The sequence below is a fragment of the Humulus lupulus genome, chromosome 3 (assembly GCF_963169125.1).
Source record: "Humulus lupulus chromosome 3, drHumLupu1.1, whole genome shotgun sequence".
NCBI classification, from domain to species: domain Eukaryota; kingdom Viridiplantae; phylum Streptophyta; class Magnoliopsida; order Rosales; family Cannabaceae; genus Humulus; species Humulus lupulus.
Window position 1 is genome coordinate 34,455,565 of NC_084795.1, and position 12,670 is coordinate 34,468,234.

General features: G+C 42.1%; 2 protein-coding genes across 2 annotated transcripts; one reads left to right on the forward strand and one right to left on the reverse strand.

Annotated features, from left to right (window-relative positions):
- The first annotated feature begins 7,214 nt into the window (after positions 1-7,214).
- LOC133822507 (trihelix transcription factor ASR3) lies at positions 7,215-9,852 on the forward strand. Its single transcript, XM_062254875.1, has 2 exons — positions 7,215-8,209; positions 9,174-9,852. The coding sequence occupies exons 1-2, from the start codon at positions 7,468-7,470 to the stop codon at positions 9,467-9,469; spliced, it is 1,038 nt and encodes a 345-aa protein (XP_062110859.1). The 5' UTR covers positions 7,215-7,467; the 3' UTR covers positions 9,470-9,852.
- Positions 9,853-10,310: 458 nt separating this feature from the next.
- On the reverse strand, positions 10,311-12,043 carry LOC133822506 (uncharacterized). The gene is made up of 2 exons (XM_062254873.1): positions 11,633-12,043; positions 10,311-11,413 (listed from the first exon to the last, which is right to left on the reverse strand). Exons 1-2 carry the CDS (start codon positions 11,981-11,983, stop codon positions 10,553-10,555), a joined length of 1,212 nt encoding a protein of 403 aa, XP_062110857.1. The 5' UTR covers positions 11,984-12,043; the 3' UTR covers positions 10,311-10,552.
- Positions 12,044-12,670: the final 627 nt, after the last annotated feature.

Genomic DNA, 12,670 nt, shown 5'->3' on the forward strand with positions numbered 1-12,670 from the left:
GCAAGCTCGGCTACTAGGTCGGCACTCCTCTGGGATAGTAAGTCAACCTGGAGCAAAGAAAAGTTAGAAAATAAAACCAACAAATGACGGAAGGAATATAAGTGAAGCGAACATTACCACGGTGGCCTGGTGGCGGAGAGCCTGAGAGATGAACAGCACGTCCGGGTTAGCTATCGTGGCGTACCTCTTCAGCTGAAGGTTGGACATAGTGCTCCCAACCTGATCCAGCAAGTCAGCAGCCATGGGGGCGATGTCTTGGCCCAGCTTGGGGCGGAAGCCCGCCTCGGCGGCTAGCCGGTCTACGATCGGCTGGGGAGCGCTGAACTCGGCAGGACGGTCCGAGAACTCAACCTGACGATGGATTGTCAGGGCCTTGTAAGCGTCGTCCCTCCAGCACCGGCCATTTTCCCAAGTCCGGTTGATCAGCCGAGACTGTTCGTCCCGTAGGGCGATCTCCCCCTCCTCGAGAAGAGTTGGCCGGAGGGGAAGGACTGGCGGAGTAGGGATCTCCTTCGTGGTTAGCCGACTCTCCCCGTGCGACTCTTCAGCTATTTCTGACCATGTCGTCCGGGGCCTCTTCGCGCGTTCGCCTTCCCTGGCGTCGTCTTCCGGGCCCCTCTTTCCTGAGCTCCGGCTTACGGCGTCACCCGCCTCCAAATCAATCACCGGGGGCCGGTCCGAAGGGACGTCTGCGGCCGGCTCCACGGCCTGGAAGGGGACCACTGCCAGAGCCTCGCCAGGACCGGGCACTGACCCGGGTGTTTCACTGGTGGGGAGGGGCTCTGAGCCTGCCACGACGTTTGACCTCCTGGCCGCCTTCTTGGCCGACCTTTCCTTGATGAGCCTCCTCATCTCGCTGGCCGGGTTAGACATATCGGAATCCTCTGCAAAAGTACAGGAGAAAGGAGTTAGTATGATAAGCCAGACAGGAAAACACAGCAGTAAAAAGAACAGCCCGGGACGAACCCTCATCTAGGCCCCGGGCGAGACTCAATTCCCTTAAAGCGAATGAGTGTATCCGGTCTCCTACGTCATCCGGGGTTAGAAACCCCCCATACTGGAGGAACCCGGACAGGAACATTAGGATCCCTGATCCTACAGGGACGGGAGATGAGGGCCTCATCTCCCCATCAGCCCCAAACGCGGGGTCCGGCGGCTCTAGCCTATCCCTAGCTAAGTCCCCGACTTGGGGAGCATAAGTTAAGATTAAAGGGGAGTTACCTCGCCCCGATACACTAGCCCCGGGAGTCCCGGTGTTTGGTAGGGCGTCTTCAAAAAGCTCCTCCAGCTCTTCCGAGGTGGCCTCTTCCGCCGGAAGCTGATTCTTCTTACGCTGGGCTGCCGTGGCCCGCGCCGCTCTCACCACCTCAGCGATGTGGTCGAGGGCCAACTGCTCCCGGACCTCGTTGTCCTTCTCGCACGGGATGCTCCAGAAGCTCGGGACGACAATGGTCTGGGTGGCCGCCAGCAACCCTATTAGCCGGAGGTTTTTATCATTGACATAGCCCCCAACGTCCAGCTCCTACGCGGTCAGCTTGGCATAGAACCTCCTCCTTTCCAAGAGAAACTCGGTAAGGGGGGTTTGAATGAAGGGACCTGTGACCCGGAAGATACGATAAGAGGTGGAAGCAAAAGATGAGTAAAAGAGAGGGTCCGGGGGAATACTTACCCACTCGCTGGAAGTCTAGCAGCAGCGTGGGGTTCTTGTCAATAAGGAACCCGGATGTCATGAACCAGTAATGCCTGACATCCGGAGGGTGCTTCCAGGTGCTGGTAGGAGCAGGGTAGCCACTCCGCGGCTGCAGCCTGTAAAAGCCGTCCAAGCTCTTGTTTTTAACATTGACTTGCGGCACCAACTTGTAAAAGTACAAGACTTCCGCCGGAGTGGGCTCCGCGATCTCCTTCGCGACACAAAACACCTTCCACCCAGCAAGCAGACGGTACGCTTGCGGCAGCAGTTGGAAAGGTGCGATCCCCACGTAAGTCAGGAACCGCACGAAGTAGTCGTGGAGCGGGAGCGTAGCTCCCGCGCTAATATGTCCGGCGCTCCAAGCCCCGAATCCATCCACGGACGTATGCGCCCGTTCCTCTAGCCTAGCCATGCAATTGTGGAAGAGGCCCGGAGTCGATTCGATGCCCAGCTTCGTCTCCAGGAGCAGCATCATCCGGTAGTTCCGGAAGGAGTTGGCCGTTACGTCCATTTCCCACCTGTTGCCTGTGGGCATCTTGGATCCGGGAGCGACTACAGGGGCCCTATTGACCTCTTCTTCTGAATGAAGTGTAACACCCGTGGCCATGATTGACGATCTGGGAACAGAGAAAGAAAGACCAAGCAGTCAGTACCTAAACCCAAAAAAGTCGGTCGAGGTACAAGGAGTCTCCTAAGGACTGCTTGGAGTCCCGTCGGACCATGCCCGGGACCCCGAAAAGCCCCGAGACCCTGATCGGGAGAGAAGGCTACTAAGGTCCACCCCTTGTCCGGGAAGCATCCGAGCACGGTGCCACCCGAACCAGGCAACCTCCCTAACAAATTCTAAAGCACAGGGCCTAGGTGCATGCATCTAGAGAGCATAAGTTCACAAAGTTAGTAACGGAATTAGAAAAGACTTACTGTGTGGTGTCGACCGCTGAGGCTGGTGGCTGTCCGACCGTAAGGATGGCAGAACTTCGTTCTTGAAGCGGCACAGCCGATGCAGTAATTCGTCGACGGGGCAAACCCGGGAAACGCCGTCAGGTTGAGGAACGAAGGTTGAGGCTCTGGGGAACAGGCGGTGGCGCAGAACTAGCAAGCGGCGGAGTAGTAATGGAAAAGTGCCAAATTTTGTTCTCTGGGAGTCTTTATATCAGCACCCAAATTCGGGCCCACGATCCAACGGTCAGGTGCCTCTTCATCCGACGATCAAGAATCGCGCAGGGGGCATTTATGAGTCCTTTTGGTCTGGATCCTCGACATCTCAAATCCGACGGCCCAGGAGTGGCGAATGCTAAAGGACGCCCCATCCTACGGCCCACCTCGTTCCAGGGACATTAATGATGACTCCCCCCCCCCCCCCGGTGCGGATGTGACGCCTCGTGACGTGCGCTGACCCCTAGTCTAGGCCTAGGCGACTCTTCGAGACCCTTGCAACAATCACATGGCGACACGTGTGTCGTTTTTCTTAAAGCGGGCCAAGGGTAAACGTCCCCGGATCACGGTGAACGATCCGGGCTGAGAAATCTGCCACTGCCACGGCCTTTCGGCCAAGCCTCCTAGCTTGGGCAGGAACTGGGGAGATAACTTGGTGAGCGCCGCGAGGGTGATGCAACCCTCCTCCCGGCAAGCCCGGGTGAAGGCTTGGGGGGTAAGTGTTATCCCCATTTCCTGGAAGGGCTTTGGGCCTTCGCCCTGGCCCACGGTCAGAGGTCCAACTCGGCGTATGGGCCTAGCCCAAGGTCCCTTCTGGAGGGGTCCGGGACGTACCTCCGGGTTCGTCGTCACCTTGAACGGTCCCAGCGATGTCCAGAGCGCCCAGACAGTCGCGGCCTATGCGTCCCTATCCCGGAGCCTGGTATGGTCCGGGCCCGAGGTAAACGGGGCGGGCCGATGGTAAACGGACCTGGATCACCCCCTCCCCAGTTGAAGGGCCAGGCGTCCAGAATCCTGAAACCGCCTCATTTCGCGTGGGCATTGTCCCCCACTTTTCGCCTGCAGAAAAGGTCGCATCGGGATTGCCCACTGGTGTGTCAGGACTGCGCAGCCAAGTACCCTGACCGGTCTTGTCTCCTGAATCAGCCTCGTGACTCGAAGTGGTCAAAGCCAAAGCGCCGTTTTGTCGGGCGAAGGCTTGTGTCACAGGTCAACTAATTGGGCCTTAGCTGGTTTGAATTTTGTGTATTGTATTCCTTTTTATATCGGGCCTCCACTAGAAAGGCCCCGGGTGCACATTCCTCTGATGGGCCCAGGTCGGATCCGACCCAGACCCGGTGTCCCCCTCAGCTTATAAATATAAGCTGTAGAACAACGTAAAAATGGGAGAAAAATGAGAGAGAAGGCAGAAACTCTGTTCAGATATAATCAGAAAACTCCATTGTAAAAGCTTCTTCTAGCTCTAATATATGGACTCGTGGACCAAGGCTAGTTAACGCCCCAACCACGTAAAAACCTCGTGTCGATCTTTCATTTTCATTATTATTACTAGCAAATATCATTCATTAATATAGTTGTCGAAAATCTCGGTTAACAATGACATATAAACACAACATTGACATAGATCTATATTTACATGGCTACATGATATATATATATATATAAATTACAATAATATTAAAAAGAAATTAATAATATAATAAAATAAGAATAGAAAAAAGTCATAGTGTAGAGTAGTATACATGCATAAACTATTTTTAGTTTCTAATGTGTCTCACAATGTCTTTTGATGAATCTTATGAAGAAAAAGAGCTTCAATCACTTGATAGAAAATAAACTATCACACACATTTATAAGATAAAAAAAATGATATGTATGACTTTATTATTTTTAAATAAATATGATTTAATTATTTAAATTATCATAAAATATCTTAAAAATATTCTATTTTAATTAATTAATTTTTATTTAAGTTTATGTTTGTTCTAGTTTTTGAATTTGGCAGTGAAAACAAGAGATTAAATATTATATGTTTAATGTAATATTAATATTATACATAAATTTTAAATTTAAATTTGTTGCTAGTTTTTTTTTTTATAAGAAATTTGTTTCTAGTTGATAGTAGATTATATTATGTTATATACTTAATATGATATTATTCTAATAAGTGAAGTTTAAATTTAATTGAATTTTATTTAAGTTATAAAATGTATAATTTTATTATTTTTAAATAATTTTTATTGTAAAATATCTCAAAAATATCATATTTTAAATTGTTTAATTAATTAATTATTTTATTTAAAATTTAAATTTAAATCATGTTTATAATATACTGTTAAATATAAGAATATTTTGTTATATATAAGAATATTCAGTTAAATTTAACAAAAAAAATAAAAACTATTAAAATCAATAATTTAATTTCCGCTAACTACACATTTATTATATAGAAAAGAAATTTATTATAGTATACAAAACAAACATATTATTACAAATTATAATATAAAATATTTACAATTTAATAGGATAAAATTAATTTAAAAATGTAACGCATCAACTTTTTTAGCATTTATTGTGTCAGTCAAATAATAAAAACGTTACTTTTCAACTAAAATGGGAAAAATTAATATACAAAAAATCCCAACTTTTGTTTCTATTTATAAATAAATTTGATTCAATCGAAAAAAATAAATAAATGCAATGCAAAGATACTAAAACTGAAGAAACACATTTCATTGGAAAATCAAAGAATATCCATTCTACTTATTATAGTAATTTCAAGATTCTTCCAACTAATCATTTTCTTAAACTTTAATTTTGAATTCAACAAACTTGTCTCTGAGATTTCAAAATTTTATCAATAATAATAATTGGAAAATTAAACAATATCTATTCTACTTATTATTATTAATAATAAATGCTACTAGCGACAAAATTATCTAATTTTTAATAATCTTTGTACTTATGTTCTCAATAAAAAAAATTAGCGGTAAATGTTTGTTGTGCTTTTGTTTAGATGCGCTGTTAATACTTGATCGTTAAGTGACCGTTAAGTGTTGATATAACAAGCACGTGACTGAATCAAAATTATTAATTAGGGTTTAAATGCAACAGATCTTAAAGGTTAGAGATTTGTGTCGTTACTATCCTTAATAATAATTAGTTCTTAAATGTTAAAGACTTTTGACGTTAATATCCTTAATAATAGTTGATAATTTTATTACCTATAAGCTTAAGTTGTTAATATTTTTATAAATGAGAAAAAAAAAACTAATTTTTATGTGGTACAAAAATATAGATAATAAAATTTATCTGGTCCTCAGTACAAGAATTTGATGGATGTTGATTGAGATAGAATGAATATATATAATTTTTTTTAAAATTTTAAAAATTTGATAAACTGGAAAATTGGTAATTAGGTAATAAGGACATGGAAGAAAGGCAAATAAAATAAGAGAAGGGGTGACACATATAGAATCACAAGTAGAATGTGACCCATCCTAACCTCCAATGGTCCCAACCCCAACCCTCCTTTTCTCTCATGACTCTTCCTCATCTATTCTATACCCTATATACCCTATATATATATTATATGCTTTGGATTATCATTTTACTTAAAATTATGATTATGTTCCTTCATTAAATTTAATCTCTTTAATCAGCTTGATTGAGGAGGTTTGGATGGATGGTGATGGTGATGTATTGCTTTGTTATGTAACCATGTTATTATGTTATGTAGCCTTTGTCAAAAATAAAAAAGGTGACTTTTTTAATAATGGAGGGCCCCAAAGACATCCTTAAGCACAAGCATTAGCGATTAAGCAAAGATTAAGACTAATGATTCAAAGAGATAAGAGAAGGAAAGGAAAGTCTTAGTGTGAGTGGTGGTAGGGCAAAGGGGTAGGATGCCCTTATCAACTCAATTCATTTTTCCACTTTCTTTTCTTTTTTATTTGATTATTTTTTTTAACTACTAATTACATTTTTCTTCATTTTTCAAATTCCCCATTATCATTAGTAATATTTTATAATTAACTCGTATGAGATTAGATATCTAAGAAAGTTTTTGACCAACCAAAGAGACATCTCCAACTCCAACATCAGGTGAATAATTCAATACAACAAAACCATAAAGGATTAAAAAAATATACTTTTTTTCTTATTAAATTAGAAAAAAGAAGAAGGAAAGTATATAATTTGGGAAAGGATGGTCCCAAAAACCGCGTTTAATGCCAAATTGTACACACATAAAAGAAAATGACTTGTCCACATTCACTAATAAAAGGTCTAAAATGGGCAAAGTGGTATTAGTATTTTAGGATTAGGCCTTGGAAATATTCTCATCTCCAAAACAAGGACTTCAAACCCTTTGTATAGTAAATAATTACTCACCCAATTCCACATAACAAATAAATAAATAATAATAATAATAATTATCATCAAATATATGTAATCCCGCTGATTAAGATATAAAGGATATGACCCCTCACTCTTAATTAATTATATAATTAATTAATTAATAATAATAATGGCTTAAAAACCATACTAATAGGTTAAGGGTCAATGGTTGTATATTATAGGATATCTAAAAGAGAAGGGCCTTCTGTTTTTTTTCTCTCTCTCACTCCTCACCATTTTCTTTCTCTTCTCACTCATCATCACAGAGTCTTAACGGAGAAGATGAGCTGACCGTTCATCCTCCTAACGGCGTAACGGAGTATTCAACCCAAAACGCCGTTTTCTTCCGTTCAATCGGTCACGTGCCATCCAAACCATTAATAATAATAATATTTATTTTATTTATAATAATAATAATAGTAATAATCTCATCTCCTTTTTTTATGGCTTTGGAGCTCAGCTTACCAACGAACCCCGTTGACACCGAGGCTGACGGTGTCACTAACGGCGTCGACGCCCGACCTTCCTCCACCGACGGCGGAGATGACGGCAGAAGAGCCCCCAGGCTCCCCCGCTGGACTCGCCAAGAGATTCTCGTCCTCATACAAGGTAAGCGAGTTGCCGAGAGCAAAGTCCGCAGAATCCGAACTGCCGGCGCCGCTTTCGGGTCGGGTCAGGTCGAGCCCAAGTGGGCCTCTGTTTCTTCGTATTGCAGGATGCACGGTGTCAACCGTGGCCCCGTTCAGTGCCGGAAGCGGTGGAGCAATTTGGCCGGCGATTACAAGAAGATTAAGGAGTGGGAATTGCAGAGGAAAGACGGGTCCGACTCCTTCTGGGCTATGAGGAACGACTTGAGACGCGAGAGGAAGCTTCCCGGATTTTTCGATAAGGAGGTTTTTGATATTTTGGATGCCGGGTCGGGCGGTGGAGTTGGTCAGCAAGCCACTCCGGTCGTGGCTCCCCCGCCGGCTGAGGAGATGGAGAAGGACGCCACCGCTGAGGAGCCGGAGGAAAACACTGTCATGTTCGATAGCCGCCGTGGGGCTACGGCTGAGGACGGCATGTTCTCGGACTTTGAGCAGGAGGACTCCGTTCGGAGTCCGGTGAAGGAAGCGGCAGCGGCGACGGCGACCAAAGAAGCCCCACCGGCAGCTTCGATGGGGATTCCTGCTGTGCCGATATCATGTAAGTAATTTAAACTGAAAAAGATTAAAGATTTATCTTTGTTAAATTCAGACACAAATAAAGATGTGATTTTTTTTTTTTTTTTTTTACTGGAGCTGGTTTAATATATATTTTTATACATGGCGGTCGGAGAGGAGTGGAGTACATTTTGGTTTGGGTTTTTGTTTTTTTGTGAAATATCTTTCAGTGGAGGATTCTTGTTAAGTATATTTCCAAGGTCTGTCTATGGTGTCTGACTGGCTTTAAAGTGAGAGACTTTTGTGATAGGAACAGTACTAGTAATCTTTGTCTGGGTTTTCTGGGAGTGTTAGAAGAAACTCTGTAAAGGGTAATAGTAATAGTATAGTGCAGAGTCGACATGGGATGGTGGTAGGATCCTGTGTTCGGTGATTTGATGACTGACAAGAAATTTTATTTCTTAGCTAGCTAGAACTAATTGTTTGTGGTGCTGTCTTTTGTGAGTTGTGACTAAATGGATACTTTTATTACTTATTATTATTAGTGGACATGTTCTGAAACAAATAACAACGTTGCCAACTGACAAGGAACCATATTTCATAAAACTACTTGAGATTCTATGCTCTTTTGTCAACCCTTTGAGTTAGAGAGTCTTTTTGTGGCCATATCTTATCCAGTTTTGTCCTCCTTCCTTAAAACTTTTTTTCTCCAGAAAATTGGGATCTTGGTTCATAGAGTTTTAGTACACAACACAATGACTTTCATGAAATGAATAATGTACGAGTGTTGTTTCTCGGACTAGTTGTTTATATTCAGTTGTCTCCCCCCTCTGCTGTTCTTTTTGCTTCTCTATCATTTATGCTTCTGAGTACCAACAAATTTCAACGTCTTTATCAAAAGCACTAGCTTTTAATTTGTAAAAATTGCCCCTTTGGAATTGTACTTTGGAGAATTCAATCAAAATGTGATCTTTCTCATGTTTGAAAGATTTTTTTTATTGGATCAGCCGTTGCGGCAGCTAACGTGGAACAACCAACTTCAAATCCTGAGATTGGTTCTACATCTCAAGAGGGAAGGAAGCGAAGACGGATGACGTTCGACGGGGACGGCGGCGAAACCAGTTTACAGAATCAGTTGATTGATGTGCTAGAGAGGAATGGTAAGGCTGTGGCTTCCCACCTTGATGCTCAGAACACTCATTTCCAACTTGACCGGGAACAGAGGAAAAACCATTCTGATAGCTTAGTAGCTGTTCTTAACAAGCTCGCAGATGCATTGGTCAGAATCTCAGAGAAGTTGTAGTAGAAAAACAAAGCAGTCATCACTATGTTAGTGTACATAAACACAAGTCCACCACTTCTCTCCGAGGTGAGTTGACTCTAGTGAGGGCATTCACATCTCTTCTAGTCTTCTTCTTCTTCTTTTAATAATATATTTTTTATTTATTATATTTTCTTTTTTCTTTTTTGGGGTACATGTCACCTTTGGTGGCATACCATCACCATGATAGCGTCTATACACAGATACTGATTTTTGCAAGTTATAAAAGGGTTTAGCAATAACCACATTTCTTCAGCTTCTTCTGATATGTTGTCACTCGATAGGGAAGTTTTTCTTTGTATGCCTATGCGATTGTACGGGCTATTGATGATATATTTTGATAAGATGACTGAAATGTTTTTACAGTTTCTTGCCAAATTCATTGCTTTTTTAAAGAGACTTAATAGTTCATTTTTTGTCGTCTTCTCTCTTCCCCAACTCATATGTATATTGATTTTGTGTGTGAGAGAGAGGTGACCGTGGCGTGGGGCCTCTTTTCTTTCAAACTGTTTAGAGTATTATGTTAATAGTCATCCAAAGATCTTCAATGTTTAAGTTATAATGTCATAAAGATTTTATGGGCCAGTTATGTCTGGGGTGGTGGTCTGACAATCTAAATGGACATATATTTAAAATTGTGCATTCATCTATATTCTATCACAACTTATATGGAAAGTAATTTTGGACGACTCCGTTTTCTACCCAATTTACTAAAGGAACGAACTTATGCAACAAGCCTTTTAGTCTTTATTCTTTTTCTTCAAAGCAACCGGAACAAAGGTTGGCTTTTTTTTTAAAAGTATTAGTGGAGAAAGTCATGGGGTCTAAGAACAGTAGCACTAGAGCGATCGAGTCATTATTGCCACCAGATTTAACAAGTAAAGAAATATACACACTCAAATATTTCAAAAATTGGATCAAGAGACAGGCATTCTTGTACATAACCGTTTGATGATCCATGAATAAAGACTTGTTGACATGACATTGTTAAATATAACATGGAAAAAGGGTTGCTGAGCAACAAAATCTAACATGCTTCATTCACCAAGCAAGGTGTTTTTATTTTCAAGTATCAGAGTCATCTGACCTTGACATTGTTCGATACCTCCGACCCGCGTTTTGGATTGCAGTGCCCCCTTCCGCAGCCTTTATTTCAGTCTCATCATCATCATCCTCGACTCCACTGATTTCACCTTGGACTTCTGCTATCGCAATGCCAACCGGGCAGTCCGCTTGTTTGTCACCTTCCTTGTATTGTTTCACTTCATTGTTGTCATTTACTACTTCACTACTAGTCTTTTTTTTCTTCGGAATAAAGGTCACAGACTTTGGAAGGTCAGGAACAGTAGCATTCTCCATATCTGACCCTGATTCTCTATTCAAACTTTTAACCTCGCTATCATCATTAACTTCACTCGTTGAAACAAAGCTGTAACATCTGTACTTGGAAGGGTTTACTAAATAGTCAGGCACTCCACAAGGCTTGTTGTTGTTGTTGCCCACTAGAGTTTCACAATCTGACACTGCTGCATTCTTGGGAAATGACTCTTCTTCGCAATCATTTTCCAGACCAACGTCGAACCTGACCCGTTTCCGTGACTTCAAAACTTCCTCGTTGTCTTTTCTTTTCAAAATAGGCTTCGGCCGAGCTTCAATTTTGCTGCCCTTTGCATCTGCGTCTGTGGCCTCCATATCTGCAGCAGAAGCCACACTAGAACTGAGCTTTTTGGTTTCAGTTCCAGTTTCAGCTTCATCTTCTTTCAGCCTAAACTTGGCAGCTAGGTGATTGGCTCGTGGGTCCTTTTTGTTACCAAGCACATTGTTGGAATTCAAATAAGACCCAGTTTCAGTAACATCCCTCATATACAAGCGATCCCCAACACTTTCTCTTCCTGAAGCTACTTTGTCAAACTCATCTTCCTCTTCCTGAACCCATTTTCGACAATTAAAAAGATAATTTAAATGAGCCCATATATGAAAATGACATTGACACTAGTCAAATGCAATTGCTTTCTTGTATTAGAAACATATACAACTTATATAGAAACATATAGTGATATTTCTTCAGTTCATATAATCTTCTAAAAGAAAAATCAAAATAAAAAAATTAATTCTAAATCTAAATAGAAAAGAAAGAAAGTTCACCTCGTAATCGAGAGTTCGGTCCATGCCAATAGAGGATCTGATATTCCATTCTTCTTGACGAACATCCGATTTTTCAGCGCCGTTCTCATCAGCGTCGTCGATTCCCTCCCGATTGTCGTCGAAATTTCTTCGGCGCGAAGTTCCCCGATCTTTCTTCAAGAACTCATCAAAAGACGAAGAACAAGGCATTTCGTCTCTGCCGGAGGTATCCGCACAGCGCCTCCACTCTTTACGCTCGACCTCATCGCCGGTGATGGACCAGGGAGACGGCTGCAGAGACGAAGATGAGGACCGATCAGAAGCTAGCGATCCGAACACCTTGTCCACTCGGGCTCGGAAACTTTCATCCATGGAGGTTGTTGGAGGATTGTACTGTACCTTGTTTGGTAGAGTGCAATCTACATCTCTCACCGCCTCGTCTTCACTTTGTTAGTCCAGGGTGTTTGGGCCAAACGTATTGGGCTCGCTATTTGGACCTTTTGTCCATTGCGAAGAATGGGCCTATTCTTGGGCCTAGGCCAATAAGAGACTGTGGTGGCGTTGGATGCCAAAAAAGAAAAAAAAGACATTGATACAGCTTTTGGGTAATAATACAGTGTATGGAGCGACAATATGGTCAGAAAGTATTGGCCATTGCTTCTGACTTCTGAATTGAAATGGACCTAAGTCTCTCATACCATAAAATCAATATTATTCTTTCTTTCTTTGTTTAGACACATTTAAATGATCTTTCTTAATCTTTGACAGTGCTACTTGTGAAATGGGACCAATTTAGCACAACTTAAGTGTGTTTTTTTCTCATTAGGTCTTATTCAAAAAATTGATAGCTATGGACGAGAGTTGTCCTTCGTTTGTAAAGCATGGAATTGAAATGTACGAAATCATAAACCATTACAATAACTCTTGGGAGTCTCAGGTCTTACTGTCATCACCGATCAGTTGGATTATATATAACATAATCAATATAATTATTATATCACGGATCAATTTCATTACCATCGCTCCTAACCGGTTCGATTCCATATAAACAATCAATAT

Coding starts and splice junctions, on each gene's coding strand:
- LOC133822507 (XM_062254875.1), top strand. CDS start 7,468: ATGGCTTTGGAGCTCAGCTTACCAACGAACCCCGTTGACACCGAGGCT. Junction 8,210..9,173: donor TCCTGCTGTGCCGATATCAT/GTAAGTAATTTA, acceptor TTATTGGATCAG/CCGTTGCGGCAGCTAACGTG.
- LOC133822506 (XM_062254873.1), bottom strand. CDS start 11,983: ATGGATGAAAGTTTCCGAGCCCGAGTGGACAAGGTGTTCGGATCGCTA. Junction 11,414..11,632: donor ACCGAACTCTCGATTACGAG/GTGAACTTTCTT, acceptor AAATGGGTTCAG/GAAGAGGAAGATGAGTTTGA.